At 43.1% G+C, this 23,273-nt stretch overlaps 2 protein-coding genes across 7 annotated transcripts in view; one reads left to right on the top strand and one right to left on the bottom strand.

The window, feature by feature from the left end:
* The window catches only part of LOC101571400 (protein CutA homolog), a 24,757-nt gene extending 6,218 nt beyond the window's left edge, over positions 1 to 18,539 (bottom strand). For 2 of the 5 annotated variants that reach the window (XM_023701571.1, XM_023701570.1), the window contains exons 1-5: positions 13,824 to 13,980; positions 7,710 to 7,858; positions 2,324 to 2,383; positions 800 to 845; positions 479 to 528 (exon numbers count right to left, since the gene is read on the bottom strand). In XM_023701571.1, the coding sequence (XP_023557339.1) occupies positions 479 to 528; positions 800 to 845; positions 2,324 to 2,383; positions 7,710 to 7,858; positions 13,824 to 13,892 (374 nt within the window). In that variant the 5' untranslated portion in view covers positions 13,893 to 13,980. Of the gene's footprint in view, positions 1 to 478; positions 529 to 799; positions 846 to 2,323; positions 2,384 to 7,709; positions 7,859 to 13,695; positions 13,781 to 13,823; positions 13,981 to 14,197; positions 14,439 to 15,885 lie in introns of those variants that run through there. The other 3 variants (XM_023701572.1, XM_023701574.1, XM_023701573.1) reach the window with 3 other exon arrangements.
* Positions 18,540 to 18,590: 51 nt separating this feature from the next.
* The window catches only part of Psmd5 (proteasome 26S subunit, non-ATPase 5), a 23,242-nt gene continuing 18,559 nt past the window's right edge, over positions 18,591 to 23,273 (top strand). For both annotated transcript variants that reach the window (XM_023701568.1, XM_004641471.2), the window contains exon 1: positions 18,591 to 18,797. In XM_023701568.1, coding sequence (XP_023557336.1) covers positions 18,603 to 18,797 — 195 coding nt within the window. In that variant the 5' untranslated portion in view covers positions 18,591 to 18,602. The remainder of the gene's footprint in view (positions 18,798 to 23,273) is intronic.

Raw genomic sequence — 23,273 nt, 5'->3', positions numbered from 1 at the left:
TAGGATAGATATATAGTTACATTCTCTTAATGAATAGAATGATTTGTTCTAATGGTGTTTGTAAATAGGATCTCAGGTCCGCATCTTGTACAGCAATTAACCATTAAGAAGTATGTATGTAGTGTGTTAATTATTGAAACTGTCCTAGCGATTTGACTTGAAACTGTCTCATTGCTATTTGTTTATCAATAAAATTATGAAAAAAAATTATGTTGGGGCTGGAGGTATAGTTCAGTGGCAGGGTACTTGCATTCCACGGATGAAATCTAAGTTCAGTCCCCAACATCACACACACACACACACACACACACACACACACACACACACGCCCCATTCATGCACGCGTGAGCGTCAAAGAGAAAGGGCTTTTCTGAATAGCTCAATTCCAGCTCCCCAGCTTCTCAGGTTCATTACCCTGGTCCTCAGGACATCCCTGGCTGGTCTAATGGGGAATGAGTAAAAAATATGCCAGCCTTACCTGACATAGCTGAAGAGCATGGGGACCTTGGAAGTCTTTGTCTTTATTAGCTATAAAGAAAGAAAGAGAAATATCACTGCCGTAGAAGGAGAGCCTCTGCTCTAGCCCTGCTTACCCTCTGGGCACGTAGGGGACAGCGCTCCTCCCCGCTCACCAGGGCAGCTCACGCCAGGGCAGCTCACTGGCTCCCGGGTCAGCCGTGGGCATCTCAGGCTGAGATGAACTTCAACCATCTGATCTTCACTAACTTTTAGAACATGGGAAAAAGCCTTTTTCCAATCATTCTCCTATTAAAACTTCCTCTGCCCCAACCTCACTCACCAACAAGATCTCACTGGCTTCTTCCATTTCTCCCTTCCAAAGATACCTAAAGAACAGAACAAAACTAAATTATAATGCTTGCAAGAGGAGTCCAGAGAAATACCACACTTGGTCCAAGTAGGTGACTTACTAAGGAGGAACCTTTAAAGTCTACCCAAGCCCATATGCTAAAGTCTAGAGTCATTCAACACAGCATAGATCTGGCCCAACCATTCTTACACAGCTACCATTGCCAGAACATTTCTGGAGGTGAAAGGTTCTCTATTTCTTGAAGAAGTCCAACTAACATAAAGGTTTGCACATAGGATTTTTTCCCTGCCACTCCCCACACCCTCTCCCCACCTCCCTTCCTTCTTCCCTTTCCCTGCTCCTCTCTTCCCTTCCGTGCTGAGGCTTGAACCCAGGGCCTTGCACATGCTAGGCAAGTGCTCTACTACTGAGCTATAGCCAGAGATGTTTTCTTCTTGCAGAGCGCCCACACCTGCTACCTAGTTGTTTCCCCAACTAGCTACATGAAAATCCACCCCAGGACAGCCCTGCAGAACCCCTCAGGCCTTTCTTCATCCTTCCAAGCTGGGTATCTCTCTCCACATCCATCCTACTCATGGCTTCTGAGCCCCTCACACCCTCTGGACTAGCACTGCTTTGATACCACTAAAGCTTAGGTGCCCATGAAAGGATAAATTTAAAAACTCAGTTTCAGTGGAGAATTGAGTCTTATATGGAAAGTTTCCGAAGTTAAAAATAAAGTCACTACATTTTAGAAAAGTGCATAAGAATAATTTCATGGGAAAAAGAGAGATTTAGGCTGAGAAGATCTACAATGACCCAGAACAAACCTAAAATTACCTAGGCTGGTGATGGCAAATCTATAGCATATGGCCGCAGCAGACTGACCGTATCATTGAAAGCTCTAAAAAGTTCACTATCAGGGACCTAGACCATGAGCCTTGTCACAGAGCTGTGTTAAAAGAATCAATTATGAGCAAGGACATACACATGAAGGGAATGCTAAGGCTGACATTCTACTTCAGTTACCAAACGCTGAGCAACATTCCTAGACCCTGTCCAACTTTAAAAGATTCAGAGTCCTGGGCTGGGAATGCAGCTCAGTGTTAGAGCACTTAGCTAGTAATATCAGGGCCTTGGGTTTGATGCACAATACAGCAAAAATAAAGATTCAGAGAACTGGACCCCATCCTCAGGTAGACTGAGTAAATTGAAGCCGAAGCTTAGGAACAGAAATTACAGCCAAATTTGAGTCACTACAGTAGACATATGCACAGGTGAAGGAATGACATCACTTTTTTCTTCCTTTCTCTATGAACAGCATATTTTCACTTTTCTTGGGTGAAATAAACTGATTGATCACCTCTGAATATAAATCAGCCGTGAACTATTGATGAAATGCCTCTGAATTATTCTCTGACAATTCCCCCATTAGTTCAGTGCTCTTCCCACCAGCCAGGACCTAACCCTACAACCCCCAACTTCCCTCTCTCAGCCAGGTGTGGCAAAACTCACAGTGAAGAGGCCTTGGGTAGGATGTTCACAGAAGCAGCCAGCTTCTTCTCCAGTATTGTTCTAGAAAAAAAGGGAAAGGGAAGAAGTCACTAGGAGTCTCAGGGTATTAAGAGAAGGCAAGGGGGACCAGACTAGTGCACAATAACCATGGAAATTTAGGTCTAATTTTTTTTTTTTTTTTTTTTTTGTATTGTAGTACAGGGTGTACAGGGTCTCATTACATAGATCCACCTCACAGTGATTCTCCTGGTTTCAGACCCCAAGGGCTGGGATTACAGGCATGCACCACCATGCCCAGTCTCAACTGCCATCTCAGTGTGCCACAGAGGTGGGGCCCCCACGGCACTCCAAGGATTGAAGCTCCGGTCACTACGCTCTGCCTCAGTGCCACAGGTGCTTTAGTCCACTGAGCTTTCTGGTTGGCCCTTATAAATTTGGATCAAAGAAGACAACTGTTTAGGGTCTCTATGATAGTGTGACTCGGATACAGCCCCGAGAATCATAGTGAGAGCACTGAAGCCGGTGTAGCACTCATACCCATAATCGCAGCATTAGACCATGAATTAATCACAACCTCTAGAAGTCTGCCCCATGACTACATAAAGATTGGGGGGGGGGGAACCACTGGACACAAACCATAACATCACCCAAATATGACTCAGAAGAGTCAGTGGACTTTGTACTTCTGAGATGGTGCTGGTACCAGTTAAAACTTTGGGACTCTTGAAATGGAAGGGTTGTATTTTACATTTGAGAAGGTAGTAAATATTAGTGGCCAGAGGCAGAATGCTAGGGCTTGAGTATGCCCCAGAATTCCCAAAATTCATGTGTTAGAAACCTAATTCTCTAGATCATGAGGTTGACCTAAAATAGTATTAATGGCTCTCTGTGTACATCACTAACACTTGAACCTAGGCCTTTGCAACAAGCTACATCCTAGCCTATTTATTATTTTTTAATTTTAAGACAGGTTCTTGCTAAATTGCTAATTACTCCCTAGACTGGGTATGAATTTGCAATCCTCCTGCATCAGCTTCCCAGAGTGGTGGAGTTACAGGAGTATGTCACCACAGCTGGCTGCATTAGTGGCTTTAGAAGAAAAGGAAGAGAGACCAAGCAAACGCGTGCTCTGTGTAGCTACGTGACGTATGTTCTCAGCTATGTTATAATGCAGGAAGAAGGCCTCACCAGGTGCCAGCACCATGATTCCTTAGAATTATGGTTTGCTTCTAAATATCCCCCCCAAAGCCTCATGCAGTCACAGGGAGTGCTTTTCGGAGACAGCTGCATGTGGGATGTATACTGCTGGAATCAATGGTGTATGAAGACTCAGTCAGTCCACTGATGGGGTACAGTTCTGGCTAGGATTAAAGGTCTAAGTGCTACTCCCACACTACAGTGGACAGCCTGCGTGTACTACAGCATGGACCAAGGGCTAATGTGCTCTTGCCTGTCTGTTTGCTGTGGACTGTTTCTCCTCTGTGGTGACCCTCTGCCGTCACACCCCATCTTAGAGCCTTCCAACTATGGACTGAAATGTCTGCAAACTGTGAGCCAGATAAACCTTTTCCTCCTTTAAGTAGGGGTGTTAGGTATTTTGTCTCATGAATGAGAAAAGCAAATAAGACACTTCGCCTCTACAACTGTAAGTAAACTCATATTATTTATAAATGATCTGGTTTGCAGCATTTGCTTACAGCAGCCAAAAACAGACCAAGACATCAACGCATCCCTCCCCTCCCCAAAGTAGCACAGTCTATATAACCACCACACACAGAGCCTCTGAATACTGAGCTAGTGCTGAGTCCTTGTCTGGGTGTGAAGTTGGGAAGTAGTTATGGCGAAGCAGCTTTAAGGACACACTCCCTCTGGAATGCAGAAATCAGTGAACACTGGACCTAAAGAAGATCTCTGTCCCACTTGCAGCCCTGCAGCGGGATGGCTGTGTGACCCTCGGCAAGTTCTTTATCTCCTCTTCTCAACCTCCTCTGCAGTACTAGAGAACAGGTTTAGTCAGTGATTGCCAAACTTTCTCACCACCAAGAACTCCTCTGACTACACCACCCCTCCCTCTCCCTCTCAGATGCACCTTGCTGACACCTGTGCTTCAGATCTGTAGACATCTGAGTGACTCCAGTCAGCTGGCCCAATGCTATGTAAAAGCAGAACATGATCACTAAGTGTCTGTTTTGGCAAACAAGGATCTTTTCACCTTTCATTTTTTCTAAAGGTTTCTATCTTAGTCTAAAGAGCATAATTACCTCCTCTAAAGACCACTAAACATTTTTTCACATACCACAGGTTAAAATCCCTGGCAGGATAATCTCTAAAGCATCAATCAACTTTCAGTTTCATAGTCTCTGTTTCCTTTACAAAACAGTAGTGTCATACAAAAGGTATATCTGAATAGGTATCACAAAAACAAGAGTGCCACGATCTGAGTCACTTTCTTCATTACTGGGACAAAGTACTTGACACCCACAAATTAAAAAAGGAGAGGTTTATTTTGGCTCACAGTTTTATTTCATGATTGGCTGGCTCAAACTAGAAATGGCATGATGGAAGGGACTGCTGCAGAGCAGAGCTGCCCAGGTCATGGTGCCAGGAAACAGAGAGAAAGAAAGAGCAGGGGAGGGAGAGGGTCTCCTCCAGGTCATCCCCAGGCCCTGCCTTTTCCCAGCCCTACCTCCTCACACCAAGACAGCAGTTGCATTCCCAAAATCCAATCACCTTTCACAAGCCCCACCTGCAAACACAAAGGCTTTAAGGGGAACATTCCAGATCTAAATCATGAAACCAAGTCATTATGCAAGAGGGAAGTGTAGGGCCGGCCAGATAGCTCAACAGATTAAAGCACCTGCTTGGGCAGACGCAGGAACCGGGATTTGGTCCCCAGGTGTGCTGTGCCAGGGCTGCCCTTGGGGTGCACTGAGACAGCGATTGAGACTGGGGGCATCTGAGACTGGGCATGGTGGCATGCGCCTGTAATCCCAGCATTTGGGAGGCTAAAAACAGGAGGATAACTACAAGTCCAATCCCTGTAGACCCATTACTAAATACATTTAAAAAAAAAAAAAAAAAAAAGGGGAAGTGTAGCTAACCATCTATTTTATGGCTTCAGGGTCACGCAGCTCTGGCAAAGCTTTCTCAGACCACAGAACGCCAAAAGAACCTTGTCTTTGTTCTCTGAGGCTGAGCCAAACAAACCTTATCTGAGGCTTGGTCACGGATCCCTCTGTCCCTCAGCTGTTGCCAAGAGCATTGACCTTTTTTCTCCTCCCTTGAGTCCCAGGCTGAAGTGTATTCTACTTAAGGACCCATATTAATGTGACATTATCGCCATCCTTGCTCCCTTGGAAAATTCCCCAGTGTAAGAAGAGTCATGTGGCACAGACTTCTTTAGGCAACTGCTACGAGTCATGCTCAATCACCCTCTAAAAAGTTACATTCTGCTTGTTCTCGGGTGACACTCAGGCACAGTGAGTAAGTCATACATTTAGAAAAACTAACCCCATTGCCTCACTGGCCCTTTCCAACTCTTTGTGATGTAACTCTTCAGTGACTGAACCCACTAACTGGTCTTCAGGGAAAAAGGGAAAGAGCTAAGTGGGACTGTTACACAAAAAGCCCCTATAGGGGCCAGGGAGATGGCTCAGTGGAATAAGTGCTTCCCTGGCAAGCACAAGCGCCTGAGTTCAATCCCTGGTTTCGCAAAAAAAAAAAAAAAAAAGCCACTATGGCCTTAAAAAGAAAGGATGGGATGGGCCTACTGAGCTCAGTTTTAAAGCAGGCACACAACCAGTCCAGACCAGTAGTGAGTCACACACAAAGGGCGCAGGCTCCAGGAAGCAGAAGGGAGCAGTGCAGAGCCGTTAGCAGTGCAGGGCTCCTACAAACTGCAGTGGTCACAGGCCAGTGTTCACACACCAAGTTCAAGGTCTGGCCCTCAGGGCAGTTAAAAAAATCTTGGCTTTGTCACCAATATTTAGCATCAGGTTAGCCCACACTCAGAGTTTCCTGGGAAATAATGAGCCTACCTACCCCAATCAGCCTGCAGCTTCCCTGGGGCACACTGAGCTGAGCTAGTGCTGAGCAGCTGCTGCTCCCTCTAGCAAGAAACACACTTCGCAGGCTAACACAGCTCCCTCCACTCCTTTCTCCTAACACTGGACGGCTAGCATCTAATACCACCCTTCACTGTTACACTCCAGCCACTGTATTCTTTTAAGTTACAGACATCTGTGACTGTGACCCTAGATTAATCTTAGTCTACCACCAACCTCAAGAATGCTAAGTTGAAAAGCAAAAAGGTAAAATGAATGAGCCAAATCCTTTATCTTCTGGCTCCACTAGCTTTCTTCAAACCTACATCTATATAGCCATGCATGGCAGCACACACTTACAATCCCAGTGTTCAAGAGGCTGAGGCAAGAGGATCACTTCAAGTTTGAGGCCAGCCTGAATTACATAGCAAGACTTTGTCCCAAACAGCCCCCCAAAAGCTATACTCTGAAAAGGGAAATTCCGATATAATCAACATTTATTCGGCATATACTACATTCTATCTACCTGGCTACACATTATATAAAGAAGGGAAGGAAAGGGAAGGAGAGGGAAGGAGGAAAGGAGGAAAGGGAGGGGGAGGGGAGATGGACAGGTAGGTGGAGGGGAGGGAAGGGAAGGGGAGGGGAGGGAAAGGAGAATGTGGAAAGGAAAGGTTGAAGAGGAGGGAAGGGTAGGGAATAGGAGAGGGAAAAGAAGTGGGAGGACAGGGGAGGGAAGACGGGAGGAGAGGGAGAAGAGGGGAAGAAAGGAAAGGGGAGGGGAAAGAAGACCAAGCAAGGTAAAGCAAAGCAAAGCAACACAATGCAACTTGCCCAAAGATCCCTCAAGGTCCATATTATAAGTACCTCAGCCAAAATTGGCTTAATCAATTTAGTGCTCTTTCCAGCATAGCCATACGTGATTCCAGAAACTACCCAATGCTTGCAATGCCCTCCTCATAAACAGCACATGTAGGACGTCTCCATGAAGTGAGAGGCTATCTCAGTGAACAGAGGTTGGCCAGCAACTAGGAGAATTAAATTGTGGATCTCAGGGGTTCTACTATTCTCTTACTTCATGCCTTGAACAAGCTACCTATCTCTGTAGGTCTCATGTCCCTCCCTTTTATGCCTCCTGGTCCGGTCAGCATTTCAGGCCTGGCAGCAGGGTAAGCTGGGGGATCTTTCAGCTGAAATTCCTACCCCTCATCAAGCAAACAGCCTGGAGAACCTCCTGTGGACAGACAGGGTCATCAGACACAAGGGGCCCCAAAGTGGCCTTTCTGGAGCATCCTCACAGGTCCCAGGGCATCTGGAGCAGCACTGTTGCCCCTGCACTGTACCTGGCAATGTCTCTGGCAATTTGCTCACTGGGACAGTTGATGAAGACCACAGAGTGGGCACCAGAGACGTAGGTGCTGGTGATGATTGAGTGGAGCCGTAGGCTAAGGGTCCTGAGCATGGGGTACATCACAAAAGCAGCTGGCAGGATCTATGTGGTGGAAAAGAAAAGCTCGAGTCAACAACTCCCAGCTCAAGTGGACTGGAACCAAGGCTGTGATATTTTTTCATCCTTTCACCCCATCCACAACACAATTCCTAGGGATGTGCACTGAGCTTTAGTGCGTAAGTAGTTTTCACACCTACATATTTTCCTTTACACTTCTTTTTGTTTGTTTGGTTTTTTTTGGTGGAACTGGGGATTGAACTCAGACCCTTGTGCTTGCCAGGGAAGCGTTTATTCTACTGAGCCATCTCCCTGGCCCCTCCTTTACATTTCTTAGATGAGGGGGGAAAAAAATGAAGCTCATAAACCATGCTTAAAATCTTTTTTGGTTAGGTCCTCCTCTGGTTTTGGTGTCAGGATAATACTTGCTTCCAGGAATGATTTTGGAAGTACTGCTTCCCTTTCAATTTCACTAGAGTTTCAGCAATAGTGGCATTAGTTCTTCTCTAAATTTCTTAAAAATTCAACAGTGAATCTATCAGGACCTGGGCTTTTCTTTGTTGGTAAGTTTTTAATTACATTTTCAATTTCATAGACTGATATTGGGTTAGAATTTTTATATCTTCTTGATTCAGTTTTGGCAATTCATATGTGTCTAGAAATCTATCCCTTTGAAAAGCAAGATCTTGGAAACAACCCAAATGCCCATCTACCAAGAAATGGTTAAAAAAGATGTGGTCTCTTATTATAAGAGAGTACTACTCAGGCATAAAGAAGGAGACACTTGAGATAGTTATGGGTAAATGGATGCAACTTGAGACCATACCACAAATGAAATAAGTCAGATGCACATGTGTAAACATCATATTATCTTCCTGGTGTAAGAAACTGAAGAATAAATAAGGACAAGAATGTGCAATAAATATTGTGAAATGTAAAGAAATTGTTCAATAGGAAAGGGGACTTATTACTAGGGTGGGAGAAAGGGGAAAGGAAAGAAGGGAAAAGAAAAAGAATACAAGATGGTTGTACTACTAGTTTCTATTAGTTCATTAAAAAGAAAGATGTGTGCTAATACTGCTTGGAGAATTTTTTACACCCATAGCTTATACTCTGAGTAACTACTCTGAAGATAACAATACACAATGTATTATTAACTGTTATTATTTTACTACTTGTTATAAAATTTTATTTTCCATAAAACTAAATTTTAAAAATAAAGTGCTTAAAATCATAGAGCTCTGGTTGGTGAAACCAGAATTTGAATTTAAGTCTAGATGACTTCATATCCAGATTTACTGCACCAGATTACAGGTAATACTAACTGGCATCCACTAAACTGCAATCATCCTGTGGAGACCATAATGAACAATAAGCGCTTATATACACTGACATTTGGGAGACTAATTTCTTTTTAATTAATTAATTAATTTACTTATGTATTTGGTATGCATCTTGGACTTGTAGTGATCCTTTGTTTCAGCCTCCCCACTGCTGAGATTACAGGCATGCAGCACGACACCTGGGCGGTTTCGGTGGCTGGCTCAGCACACCCGGGGTTCCAGGGCTGGCACAGTATGAAGTGTTGGGGATTGAACCAGGTCCTTGCACTTGCCAGGCAGGCTCTTAGACCACTGAGCTATCTCCCCAGTCCCCTGGCAGAGTAATTTCATGTGCATTCATCTGTGTCTGTACCAGCTGCTGCATACAATCTAGTGCAAAACATAGGTACAGCAAACAGACCAATTTTAAAACAATGTATCTGTGCCCGGCAATGGAAAGTGAGGAAAACCAGCTGGAAAGCTCTACCAGGAAAGTGCAGAAGACTTTTATGAACAGCCATGATGCAGGTCTGGAAAAAGAGATCTCGGCTGGGCTGGATCTGAAATAATAAGATTTTAAGCAGGTGTGGCTGTGTATAACTCTCATCCCAGCATTCAGGAGGCTGAGGCATGAGGATCACTAGTTTGAAGCCAGCCTGACTACACAGCAAGAATCTATGTTCAGAAAAAGAAGCAGGACTGTTAGAGAAGAGGGGGCATCCTAAGCAAATGACTATGTGCAATGCAGGCGGAATGAAGGACTGATGGAATATCCAGTTTGTGTGGGCCTTGGTGGATGGCTGAGTAGGAAGAGATCAAGAAGAAGCAATTGCTGGCTGGAATTAACAGAAGTGGATCAAACTGAAGAATCTGGGGTTTGTACTCAGGACAGGACACTTTTAGAAGTTCAGAGGTAGGACAGCAACAATATGGTCAAGCCAAGCAGAAAAGGGCCAAGAAGGGCCAGGGAGATAGCTCAGTAGAATAAACACATGCCTGGCAAGGGCCAGGGCCTGAGTTCAATCCCCAGTTCCATAAATAAATAAATAAATAAATTGGGGTCCTGCCCATTAGCTCAATTGGTAAGTGCCTGCTTAAAGCAAAGCAGTCAGGCTCAGGATTCTGTGGTTTGATCCCCAGATCCTCAGGCCTTACTAGACCTGCCCTTAAGGAATCTTGAGCTGGCCAAAAATGGGGGGAGGGCAGGAATGGTGAAAGATCAGAGGGCAGCTTGCTTAGCTACTTCCATGACCCAGGAGAAACACCTTAAGATCCCAATGCAGGTGGCAATAACCAGGTGAGAGAAAGACATTTTGAGGTAAGATTTCTCTTTTTATTTTAAGAAATGAAAAAGACTAGAGAGCTCTTTCATTCTAGTTCACTACGTGGGGTAAATAACAGTGCTTCAGGTAATCCGGAAGGAGGCAGCTGTGACTCAGCCACTAGAAACAAGAGCTGCTTCTCCCGCCTTCCAGCCAGGGCTCTGCTTCGCCCCGACCTCTGCGCAGCCCCTCGCTCCTGGCTCCTACTTCTTGCAGGCTCTGAGCAGCATGTTATGTCTTTAGTCTCACTACAGTAGCATTGCAAGGGCTTCCACTTCTTCCCACCACCCCCAGCACTGCTTCCAGGTCAACAATACAGCAGTGCTCTGCACTATACACCACTGACAGTGCAAGGTGAAAGAACCCAGGAAACTTAACTGGCTTTTCTTTAATGATAACTCGACTATAGGGGAAAAAAGACAAGCACTAGAGAATAGAACTTAAATCCTGATGCCAATACTATCTGTGGCCTCTCGACAAGTTATTTTCTCTTCTTTCTATAAATCTCAGCTAGAAATTGGAGATTGTGACACTTGTGCTGCCTATCTCAAAACTGCCAGAGGTTCAAGTGAGACAGGAAAAGCAATTTGAAATCACTAAGTCAGTAAAGGAAGGGGCTGTCTTTTGCTCCCTATGTCACCAGAAGTTCCCAGCACCTAACAGGTTCTTTTAGGCTAGGACACATGTGAAATGCTGTTACTATAATGAAATATCCTTGTGTCATAAGACTATTTGGGGGTGGAGGCGGTCACCCTATTATAGAAGAGAATATATAGTACTTATAGCAGAGAATTGGACATCCAAGAGCACTATAATGTATCTACTTCCATGACTCCAGGAGGCTACCAGCACAACTCTAACCTAGAGAAACACTCATCACAGGATGGTTGGCCAAAGACAGAACAAAAATGCAAAGTGGCTTAGAGAGGGAGGCAACATACAAGCCCACGCTTAAAAGCCACTCTTCAGGGAGCCTTGAGACAATCCAAGCAACAGGAGTAAGAGGCCAAAGAGCTACTAAGAGTAAATACAAACTCACCTAGAATGATTCTGAGTCTTAGTTGAGCACATAGCCAAAACACTAAAAGGTAAACAGGCCCTTGGGTACAACCTAAGACAACCCTTAATTCAGCAGAGCAGGTAACCAAAGCAGAACAATCAGAAACCCACTGACAGAGATAGTCCTGCCTCCACGACTCCTGCTCCCATTCTGGATTCAATGTACTGCAGCGGTCATGGCTAAGAACTGACACAGTATGACCCTTCTAGCTTCGCCTAGTCCAGTGCTTCTCCATTGAAGGTGATTTTGCACCCACCCCTATTCCCGCCCCGGACATTTAGCTATGTCTGGAGATAATCTGATTGTCATTTCTATATTCCCACCAGCTGAGCACCCCAGGCAAGGAGTACACACTTGAGAAGTGGCTGTGCACCACATAAACAAGGTCTCATAAGCATAAAAGGTTACTCTGGACCCAACAGTGGAATATCATATTTTAGAAAGTCACATTAGGGCTGGCAAATAGATCAACGGTCTATGCACCTGCCTGGCAAATACAAGGACCCAAATTCAGTCCCCAGTACTGCATGCCCTGCCAGCCCCAGAACCCTGGGCGCACCTTGCTGGCCTTGAAACCAGGCGCGGTGGTGCATGCCTGTATTCCCAGTGCTGGGGAAGGGCTGGCCAGATAGCTCAGTGTATTAAAACGCCTGCTTAGGCAGATGCAGGGACCAGTGGATCCCTAGCAGTGGGCTGTGCTGCCCCCCCCCCAAGGGCATGCTGGCAATTGAGACTGGGCACGGTGGCACGTGCTTGTAATCCCAGTGCTCGGGAGGCTGAAAACAAGAGGATCACTATGACTCCGATCTGTGTAGTGAGACCCTGTAGACCCTGTACTAAATACATAATAAATACATAAATAAATTGATCCCTGTACTGGGGAGGCTGAGACAGGAGGATCACCAGGAGTCTGAGCTGCATAGTGAGACCCTGTAGCCAATAAATACAATTTTTTAAAAAAGAAAATCATATTACATGAATGCAAAATTGATGAGAATACATTAGGAAACATTTAGTGTAACAAATAAAAATTTACCATTAATTTTTTAAAGCCTGCATAATGCTTTATATTTATGTCCATTATACACTTTGTATTTATGTCCGTTATACCTTTTTTTAGTTTTTTACTACAAGCCTTTTATCACTATACACTCTTATACATTTTATGCATCCTTCAGTTATTTTCATTTTTGTGGTGGGAAACTGTGGATTGAACTCAGGGCCTTTGCACTGAGCTATATCCCAAGCCCATTTTTTATTTTAAGAAAAAGTCTTGCTAAATCACTAAGTTGCCCAGGCTGGTTTTGAACATGAAATCCTCCTGCCTCAGCCTCCCAATGTTGATATTACAGGTTTGTGGCACCATATCTAACTACCCTCTTATTTCCTATTTCATTTGGCCACTTTCCTGTACTGGTCCTAGAGTAGGCACATAACTTTTAGAGGTTACGGTTGACTTTACGGTGTGTGACAATGCAGCAGGGGCCTCAGAAACTACCCCATCCAGTGGCATTGAGCTGGTAATCTCTCTAGTTTTAAGGAATCTGTAAGTACCCCAAAATCAAATGCAACTAATTCTGGGATACAAATTCAGAACTTTTAGAGAGGAGAGAGGCAGACAGACAGACAACAGACAGATTTATAATCCCTACAAGAGTCATTAAAAAAGAAAACAAAAACAAAAAAAAAAAAAAAAAAAACAACACTGAGTTTTCTACAGAGTTAAAAAAAAAAAAAAAAAAAGTCATTGACCTGAACCACTTTTCACAGATGAGGGAATAACAGCCAGAGAAGAGGAGCAATCTCTCCAAAAGTGAGCAGCAGAGCTGGGCTAGAGCCTGAACTTCAGGCTCTCTCCTACAGCTCTGCCCTCTGACCCTACCACCACTGGGAGTTAGTTTCATTTTCAACATTAATAGTTTAAGAGATTGCAGAGATGAGAAAACATAGCTCCCAGAAAATTACAGAGAAATGAGATGGTAACTGCAACAGTAATCTATCAAGAATCACCTAGGTGCAACTTGCGCAGAAACACCCCTTCCCTTCCCCCACTCTAGCAATGCCAGCCGGTCACCTGTCCCCACAGGCAAACTAAAGCTGTTCTGGTATCCCTGACAACTACCCCACAATCTCCACAGGGGAGCAGCACTTCTGAAGATTTTACAATTCACCTCCTACCTGCCCGTGCCCTGCTCGGAATCCTGAGAGCTATGAAGAGAAATAAGTCCTCTTCCCTCATTCCTCCTCCCTCAGTCCTCAGGTTGAAAGGTGAGGGGGTTTGCAGAGATATTAACTGGAATACTCACCAAGAGGCAGATGAGGAGAGAGGGCCGGAAGCAGCGTGACACAGGGCACCGGGATCCCAGCCTGTCCATGGCATTGCACGTAGTTTAGCACAAGGCACTCCCGCAGTAGTGACTTACAGCCCTGCTGGTGGCCAAGTACACAGGACCTTAACCGCCCTCTCCCTCACGCCCTCTGCCTGCGCACTGCCCCGCCCTGTCCTCCTATCAGGCCAGCAGACAGAGCAGGGAGCTGGGAACAACCCTCCTTTGAAACTTAGAAACTAACCACAGTGCACCTACTCTTGCAAAAAAATACATGCTATTTTCTCTTCCCCTCTAAACAAAAAAAATAAAAAGAAGAAAAAGAAGAAGACGAAGATACCCCAGAGACAAACCTTTCTTAGAATTCAACACCTTCAGAAACCACAGCACACACACACGCCCCTCTTCTCCAAAGAGGCCTCAGCCACCGACAAAACCCTGCTGAAACCTGCGGCATACACACAGGGCACCTCTCTTACATATTTTGCCCCTTCTTCCCAAGATCTCTCTTCTAATTCTCATTGGTTTAGAACACTCTCGCTTCCTACTTTTCTGAACTCATCCCTCCTTCCAGACAGTTGCTCTGGGTGGCCTTCCTAGAGGTAACTCAGCCCCCGACTAAGGCACACTCCACACGTTAGGCTGAAGCAATTAATGCACATTACACAGAACTGCAAACAGACAAGAAAACTATGAGCCAGTGGCTGGCTGCTGTCCTCTGAGAACAGAGTACTCACTTTTGCCAGGGTGCCTACATTTTTAATTCAGCTTTTTAAAGTAAAATATCCTCACTTCAAAATGATTACAGCTCTGCCAGACACAGCAACAGATGCCTATAATCCCAGCACTTGGGAGACTGAGGCAGGAAAATCAATAGTTTATGGTCCTTCTGGGCAACTTAGCAAGACCTCACCTCAAAAAAAAAAAAGAAAAAGAAAAAAGAATCAAAACAAAAATGATGACAACTCTGGTCACAGGGAAAGAGATTTAGTGGACAGGGAAACAAGTACATTGGGTTACGGGAAAGGTTTTATGTTGATTGTTCTGACTACAGTTATATAAGAGTTAAAAGTACAATGAATTGTACACTTAAGTGAATTTTAATTTATGTGTACACTGCTGTGTACACATCAATGAATTTTATTTATGTACACAGTATTTACATATATATTCATGTCCATAGTATCTTAAGGAAAAATAGTATCTTTAAAAAATAGTATCTTAAACAAAATGAAGGGCTGGCAAGATGGCTCAGTGGACTAAGTACCTGCTTAGGCAAGCACAGGGACTAGGGTTCAATCCCCAGCACCACAAACCATGCCAACCCCGCCCCCTGGGTGTGCTGAGACAGTCCAGGTGTGGTGGCACATGTCTGTAATCCCAGTGCTGCGGAGGCTGAAAACAGGAGGATCACTACAAGTCTGAGCTGGGTAGTGAGATCATGCATCAAACACATAAAAAAAAGATGGAAATCAATTAAAAACTGTTTTCAAAATGAAGAAACAAAACAAATGGATTTTAACCAAATCTGCCTTGCAAATTGTTAAGTTCTCAGCCTCCCTCTTCACTGCAATTACCTGCTCACCTGTCTTTCACTCCTCTGGCTAAATTTTTGAAGGCCCTATGCACTTCCCAGCAATGTGTCTGAGGTAAGGCAGTTAATCAGCTGAAGTCCTAATCCAAAATCCTAATACTGTTGTTTACGTTGGTAGGTGTGCAGATGCAGGCATACTTATTAATCCCTGTGTTGGAGGCATTTTTTTAGTAAAGGAAGAGCTAATATTTCCTTCATAGGTATGAACTCAGGATTAACAAAGGTTAATGTTGAGTTTTATCATATATAGGAAGACATCCCCATTTCAAAGCAAGTAGTATCAACTACTACTATTTATGATTGAAATTTTTCTTATCTATAAAGATTAGAAAAAATGAAGCTTAGTGGTCCTAACAATACCTTTGCATTTTAAGCCCACTAAAATAAACCAGTACCATGATCTTCCATATCTATTACAATAATAAGAACTGTATAATGACTATTTACCTCAGATCCTCAGATGATTTCCTGAGATGATGATTTCCTTTAGCACAGGACCTGGTGCAGTTTACTTTCAAAGTTTGTTGAATGAGTAAATATTACAAAATGTGTGGCAGTTTGTTATAAGGCTGGAAGCGATGAAGGCGATATTGAGGTAGCAAAACAAAGATGCCAAAAGGTGAACAGTCATTCGGAGATACAACCACTGGATTATCTTCATCCTTCAACTCTGACATTTCACTCTCTTTAGATTCCATTGTAAAGCTAGACTGCAGATGTCCAATTCTGTTTTTATGGCTTTGGCAAGTTCTTCAGATAAATAGTTTTAGTGCTGCTGCTGGAGCATCCAGGCTCTCCTGGAGACTTTTTTTTTTTTTCCACCTTTCCTCTTTCCTCTCTGCCTTCTTAGGGGATTCTGACTCAGCCTCAGACTCTGAATAAAATTCTGACTTCCTTTCAGACTCATACTGTAGCCATCTCTCTCACCCACTTATTTGTTTTCCTTATGAACTACTTTATTTTAAAAGTTATTACAGCTTTTCTTGGTACACAGCAATTCACTGAAATTTTTCTTTCGTGGTTGGGCTAAGGGTACCAGAGATCAAACGCAGGATATGGCACTTGCCAGGCAGGTGCTTAAGCCACTCAGCCACCTCCCTGACCTGAAATCTTTTTGAAAAGGTAAACTTCTGTCCAGGAAAGGATCCTTAACTGCATCATCAATGAGACCTGAAGCATCAAAGTGCCTTCAATTACCTTAGGTTTTCCCTGTACCTCTGGTCGTAAGGATTGGTCCTCTTCTTCATCTATGAATAGACTGAGTTATTGCCAATGATTCAAATTTGAGTGGCTCATTCATTTTGTTTACCCTGATATCAAAGAATTTATAACCCTCTTTTTTGTGGACTAGGATATTTTTTTCCTACTTCAACTCTAGGGGAAACATAACCATTCCCAATATTCTATTTTCCACTAACTGTTATGAATAATGCCTGGTTTTACATTACCCATCACCTCTTTGTCAACATACAAGCACCTGCAATATTACAGTATCATCAGTTTTATTTTAAATAAGGTGTCAACAAAGTGGTCAAACATATACTTCATTATAATACTCTGTGAACCCTTTAACTATATCCACTGATCCAAGAGAGAAAGTCTGTGTCTTCCGAGGAAGAAACACAACAGCAACGACATGAGCAAAACATAGTGGGCCTATCAGTAATGGCTAACGTTTTAGTGAAAGCCCATAGAGGTAAGTATGCTATCAGTTCCCACCATTGGGTACATGGCCAGGACTTTTGTCCACAATTAGCAACACTATGAATTCAGATTTTTTCCTTCTAAATCATCTTTGAGCTTTGTGGTCAAACAATTAAACAAATCAATACAAGATAGACAAGGTGGGACATGCCTGTAATCCCAATTACTCAGAAGGCTGGGGCTCACTCCTTACAATTTCTAGGAGGCTCAATAGTTGGGAGACCAGGTTGGGCAATGGAACATTTCAAACTTCAAAAGGTGAGGGAGCTAGTGGGATGCAGTTAAGCAATCGATCACCTACCTAGCATGTGTGAGGCCCTGGGTTGATCGGTAATACCAAATATACAAAGAAAACAAGCTGTAACTCTAAGAGAGGGCAATGGTGATGGATGCTCTGCGCTGGGATCACCAGAATATTGGAAATTATCTTATTCTAAGACAAGTTGGGCTAAGATCTTTGCAAAATAGCAAGTTTTATTTTGTTAACTGGGGCACTGGTGAGAGACAGACAGAGACAGACACAGACTGAGAGACAAAGAGAGAAAAAATTCTGTCTTTAATTTCTGCCGAGCGTTCCAAATTTTTGCCTATTTCCTTAAAATTATGGAGAGCTATTCATTTCCAAAAGAAGCTCATCGCCTGGGCACTGACAACCACTCAGGAATACAGCTTCTATCTTTGATCAGTCTTCCCGACTGCTTGCAATACATGGGTGCACACTCAATATAAAACGGTTCTTCCTGCCCCCGTCAACCTCTTATCTTGCAAACACTGATCTTTAAACTTCTCATGCAATCCCTTGTTCGCATGCAACTCATCACTTGCCCGGACCACTGATTTCCACCACTGCCGACAGTTGCGATTAACCTGTTGCAAATAGCCTTTGAATCTGAAGCCACCACTCGATGTTCCGCTCTTCCACTCTGAAATTTAACGCACTCTCCAGCTCCATGCTTACATCACTGGAATGTCCAGCATCTTCGAGTGGATGAGTAAACCTTCCCCACGCTGGCCAGTGGTCCCCTTGTTATTTTTATATCAGGCGTACGGTTGAGTCAACGATGACACAAAGGCGCCTCTGCTCCGTATTACTCCCGCCATCACAGCGCTTCCCTAGCTTTGCCTGAGTGGGCTTAGGAACGCGGCTCTCTCCGCAGCTGGCGAGCCATGTTGGGGGGATCCGAAAGGCCGTCCGAAAGGCTGTATGGCTATCGATGATTTCTCATCCTCTTCGCTCTGCTGTTTGAACATACGGTGAGGATTCATCCTCGGTAAACCAAGCTGGAACATCGGCTACTTAACCAACTACACTGGGTCGCGATTTAAAGGCCAACAGAGAAGCCCACCACAGACGACCTTTGACTCGTCAGAAACCCCGTCTCGCGAGATTTGCAGACCGGAAAAGTGATTTCTTCCTGAGATCTCGCGAAATTTAGAGAAACCTCCCGGGAGCCTGTTGGATGGGCGGAGAGAGTCGGCAAGATGGCGGCACAGGCGCTGTCTCTTTTGAGGGAGGTGGCACGGCTGGAAGCGCCTCTGGAGGAGCTACGTGCGCTGCAATCAGTGGTGCAGGCTGTACCTCTCAGCGAGCTTCGGGAGCAGGCGGCGGAGTTGCACCTCGCCCCCCTTTTCTTCCTGCTAAACGAGAACCATCGGTGAGAGAACCCCCGGGCTTAAGCCGGGGAGAGGGTATCGCCAAGTTTGATGACGAGGACGGGTGGGAGCGAAGGGAATCATTTTCCTAATTTTCTGCCAGACAGAAATTAGGCGAAATTGCAGAGAAAGGAAGGACCCAGGGCTGAGAGGCAAGGCTGAGAGATTGAGGGCCAGGTTCTGAGGGCTGAACTGACCTGTTCGCCTGGCCTCACTGACATACTGCGGAGGAGGAATTGGAGAAAAAGCAGGGTTGCCCACCTGCAAAAACTGCTAGTTGTGGACTTTGCTCCTTTTCAAAAGGACCCTATCCTGGCAACATGGCAAGATCCATCGATATTTTAAATCACTCATTTTAAAAATTTTAGTCATTCCTCTTAGGGGAATTTAAAAATACAGATAATACTCCCATAAAACGTACTGTATATACAGGAATGTTCATAACAGATGGTGTTTGGCAGCAAAACCCCCACAATTATGAGTAAGTTATGTGACAGTGTGTAACACTATGAAACTATTTAAAATATTGGGGGTACATGTCACTATAGAAAGATCTCAAGGGGCTGGTGAGATGGCTCAGTGGTCTAAAGCACCTTAGAACAAGCTAAGCTAAGCAAAACCCAGGGACCGCAGTTCGATCCCCCAGCACCACATGCCCGCCAGCCCCGCCCCCTGGTGGGCTGAGCTGGCCACACACACACACACACACTAAATAAATATTAAAAGAAAGATCACAATTGTATATTGCTCGGTGAAAAAAGAAAATCCCAAATTTTGTGATCCCATTACATGTAATTTTAAAAATGAGTTACATCTCTTACCCCACTCATTATTCCCAAGGTTTGTATAACTTGCACAGCATGAGAATATCTGTACACGTACTGTAGAAATTGTTAATATGGATAAGAAAATTAAAATGTTAGTACAGTGACTTTTACTTTGATTAATACGTATAAGTAATGTTCAAAAAAAACTTTTTTATTTGATAATGTGACCATTTAAAGTTTTTAAATGTTTGTGATCCATGTTTTAGAAGTGACCTTAATACTTGAAAAAATGTACTGACAAATTAACGAATGGGCGGGGGAGATGGTTCAGTGGAATAAGCGCTTCCCTGGCAAGCGCAAGAGCCTGAGTTCAATCCCTGGTTCCGCCAAAAAAAAAAAAAAAAAAAGGAAGCACTAACCAAATTAACAACGAATGATTTAAGACATCTTCCATGGCTCTGGCATTTCAAGATTCTTCCCATTTGAGACTGAGTGTGGTGGTGCACCCCTGTAATCCCAGTGCTTGGGAGGCTGAAAATGGGAGGATCATTATGAGTTTGATTTGTGTAGTGAGACCTTATAGACCCTGTCCTAAATATGTAAAATTTGTACAAACTCACACATTTGTATGAGTTTCTCCCCTCCTTAAATCAATTATGTCATTATTCAGATCTATCTATGAACTATTTATTTGTTCTGTCTTTAGGGTCTTAATTTCTCCCTCTTGCTGGGTTTTTTATAGTCATGACAAGCATTAACCTCTGAGTTTCCTTTCCTAACTAGACTTTCCCACCCTGTAGCCACAGACTTGGCTCAAATCATTTCCATGGTTTTCCTTTCCTAAAGTGTGAAATCATGTCTTAAGTATTGCCATCCTACTTTTCTATCCTTATCTTTTCCCTTTTTACTCCACCTGTTTCACTGACTGTTCCACACCAGTAATGTTTCTTAGAGCATGACTTGCATTTTCCTGACAGTATTTAGTTCTCTTAATTATTCCAGTTCTAAATGACTGTATCTCAGATCTCTAAAGGATATTATAGTTATTTCTTTTAAGGATACTTGATACAGTTGCCTTGTTATAAATCTGTGTGTATCTAGTTTTTAGTTCCTTAAAGCTAGAGCCCATAGTTTGTACATCTCTGTATCCCTCCTAGGACACAGCATTAAATGCTCTATGTACCTGTTACGCAATGAGGCTCATAGATTTAGAGAGGGCACCTAGACTGACTCCTCATGTAATCAGACTTTCAAAGATTGCACACTACAAATCGTCAAAAGAGATACAATAGAAAGTGAAGTGATGGGGAATTTGAGAAGTAAGGTACATGAGGAAATGTTTCTAAATCGTGGAGTAATGTTCTAGGGAAAAAAAAATTAAAGGCAGAGTAACACAAGTTGGCTATATACTGTAGAGATAATTCTCTGGATAGTATATTGGCAATCACCATATATACTGCAGTTATCCTGGCTAAACCACATAGATTACTGTATACTGGTTCAAGTTCTGACCTGGGGTATACAAATTAGAACCTTTTTTTTCTTTTAATGCTATGCTGGAGGTCAAATCCAAGGTCTTATGCAGGTTAAGCAAACCATCTACCACTGAGCTACAGTAAATCTAAACTTTTGACAGTTTTTGTGAGAGAAATTAAGTTTTAAGATTACTGCTTTTGGCTGCTTCAACAAAGCAATCAGGCTTAGGTTGCTGTGGTTTGATCCCCACAACTCAAGCCAGCCAAACCTGCCCAGAAGGCTTTCGGAGCAAAAAAAAAGATTACTGCTTTATAACATGGTAGTGCAACAAGACTAATTATAATTTTTTTTTCTTACATATTTAGGACAGGGTCTACAAGGTCTCACTACACAAATCAAACTCTTAGTGATCCTCCCATTTTCAACCTCCCAAGCACTGGGATTATAGGGGTGCACGACCGCACTCAGTCTCAAATGGGAAGAATCTTAAAATGCCAGAGCCATGGAAGATGTCTTAAATCATTCGTTGTTAATTTGGTTAGTGCTTCTTTTTTTGTTGGCAGAACCAGGGATTGAACTCAGGCCCCTGCACTTGCCAGGGAAGCTCTTATTCTACTGAGCCAATCTCCCTGGCCCCTGATTATAAATTGTAATATGTTAAACAACAGTGAAATTTGCACACTATGCTAACCCTACTACTTCTGCTTTTAAAAAACTGTATTGAGGCAAAATTCCTCTGCAGTGAACAGCATATATAGGATGCACAGTTTAACACGTTTTGACTTGTGTATACTCATGCCACTGTCACCATCATCAAGATAGTGACTATATCTTTTGTTCCCAGAAATTTGTCATGCCCAGTGGTAATCCCTCCCCGCCTTAGCCAGGCAACCAATGATCTGCTTTCCGTCAGCAGAGATAAGTTTGTGGGGGTTTTGACTGTTGTATGGGGATGAGTATTATATATAAGAAACATACAGTATGTAGTGTTGTTTGATAACTTTGGCGCAGTATAATTATTTTGAAATTTATCTGTGTGACATGAATGGTTTATTTTTCTGTTGGTGAGTAGTAACTAGTCCATTGTATGAATGCAACCAGATTTAATTATCAGCATACCTGTGAGTGACCATTTGAGCTGTTTTCAGTTTGGGTATATTATAAATAATACTTCTAAGAGCATGTGTGTACAAGTCTTTACATAGACATTGTGTCTTTACTCTGAGTAACCTCTGAACGATTGGGTGCTATGGTAGGTATATGTTTAACTTTGTAAGAACCTACAATAGTCATCTAAAGTGGTTGCTCCATTTTATATTCCCACTAACAGTGTTTGAGAGTGGGTTATAGACCGAAATAAAACCTAAAGCTATGAAACTTTTAGAAGCGAGTGTAGAAAAACGTTTTTGTGATCTTGGTTTTGATGGATTTCTTTGCTGTAACACCAGAAGTATATACCATAAAAGAACTAATAAGTTCAAAGTTGCTAAATTAAATATTCTACTCTTCAGACATCACAGTTAAAGACAATGTCATAATGGAGAAAAATCTTTACATAGGCTATATCTGATAAAGGACTTGGATTCAGCGTGTGTAAAGTACTCACAAAATTAAATAACAGGCACTCAAACTACTCAATTAAAAGTTGGCAAAAGATTTGAACCAGAAGATATGTGAACAGCAAATAAGTACATGAAGAGTCATGTCATCATTAATCACATCATCATTAGAGAAATACAGTCACAGTGCAATTTGACTAGACATTCATTAGAATGGCTAAAGTGAAAAGAGAATGAATAGCTAAAGACAACATGCATATGTATCTACCTATAAATGAATATACCCTTATGGAAGAAATTCTGACCAATAAACTTTGAAAGCATTATACTAAGTGAAATAAAATATTTAATATATAATGTGATTCCATTTATATGCGGTATCTAGTATATTTAAAATTTAGGGAGAAAGAATGGTGATTGCTAGGGTTGAGGGAGTATTTGATAGGCCCAGTGTTTTACGTTGCAAGATGGAAAAGTTGTGGCGATAGACAGTGGTAATGGTTGCACAACAGTGTGAATGTTGAATTTTATGTTACATATCACTTTTTTTTTAGATGGGTCTTGCTATGTTGCCCAGGCTGCTCTTGAACTCCTAGTCTCAGGAGATCCTTCTACCTGTCAGCCTTCTAAGTGGCTGGGATCTTGGGAACACACTATCTTGCCCTGTTTTACTAAA

This window comes from Octodon degus, unplaced genomic scaffold, assembly GCF_000260255.1.
Source record: "Octodon degus isolate 3935 unplaced genomic scaffold, OctDeg1.0 scaffold00137, whole genome shotgun sequence".
NCBI classification, from domain to species: Eukaryota; Metazoa; Chordata; class Mammalia; order Rodentia; family Octodontidae; genus Octodon; species Octodon degus.
The sequence above is the reverse complement of the archived record's forward strand: the minus strand, read 5'-3'. Positions and strand labels throughout refer to the sequence as shown.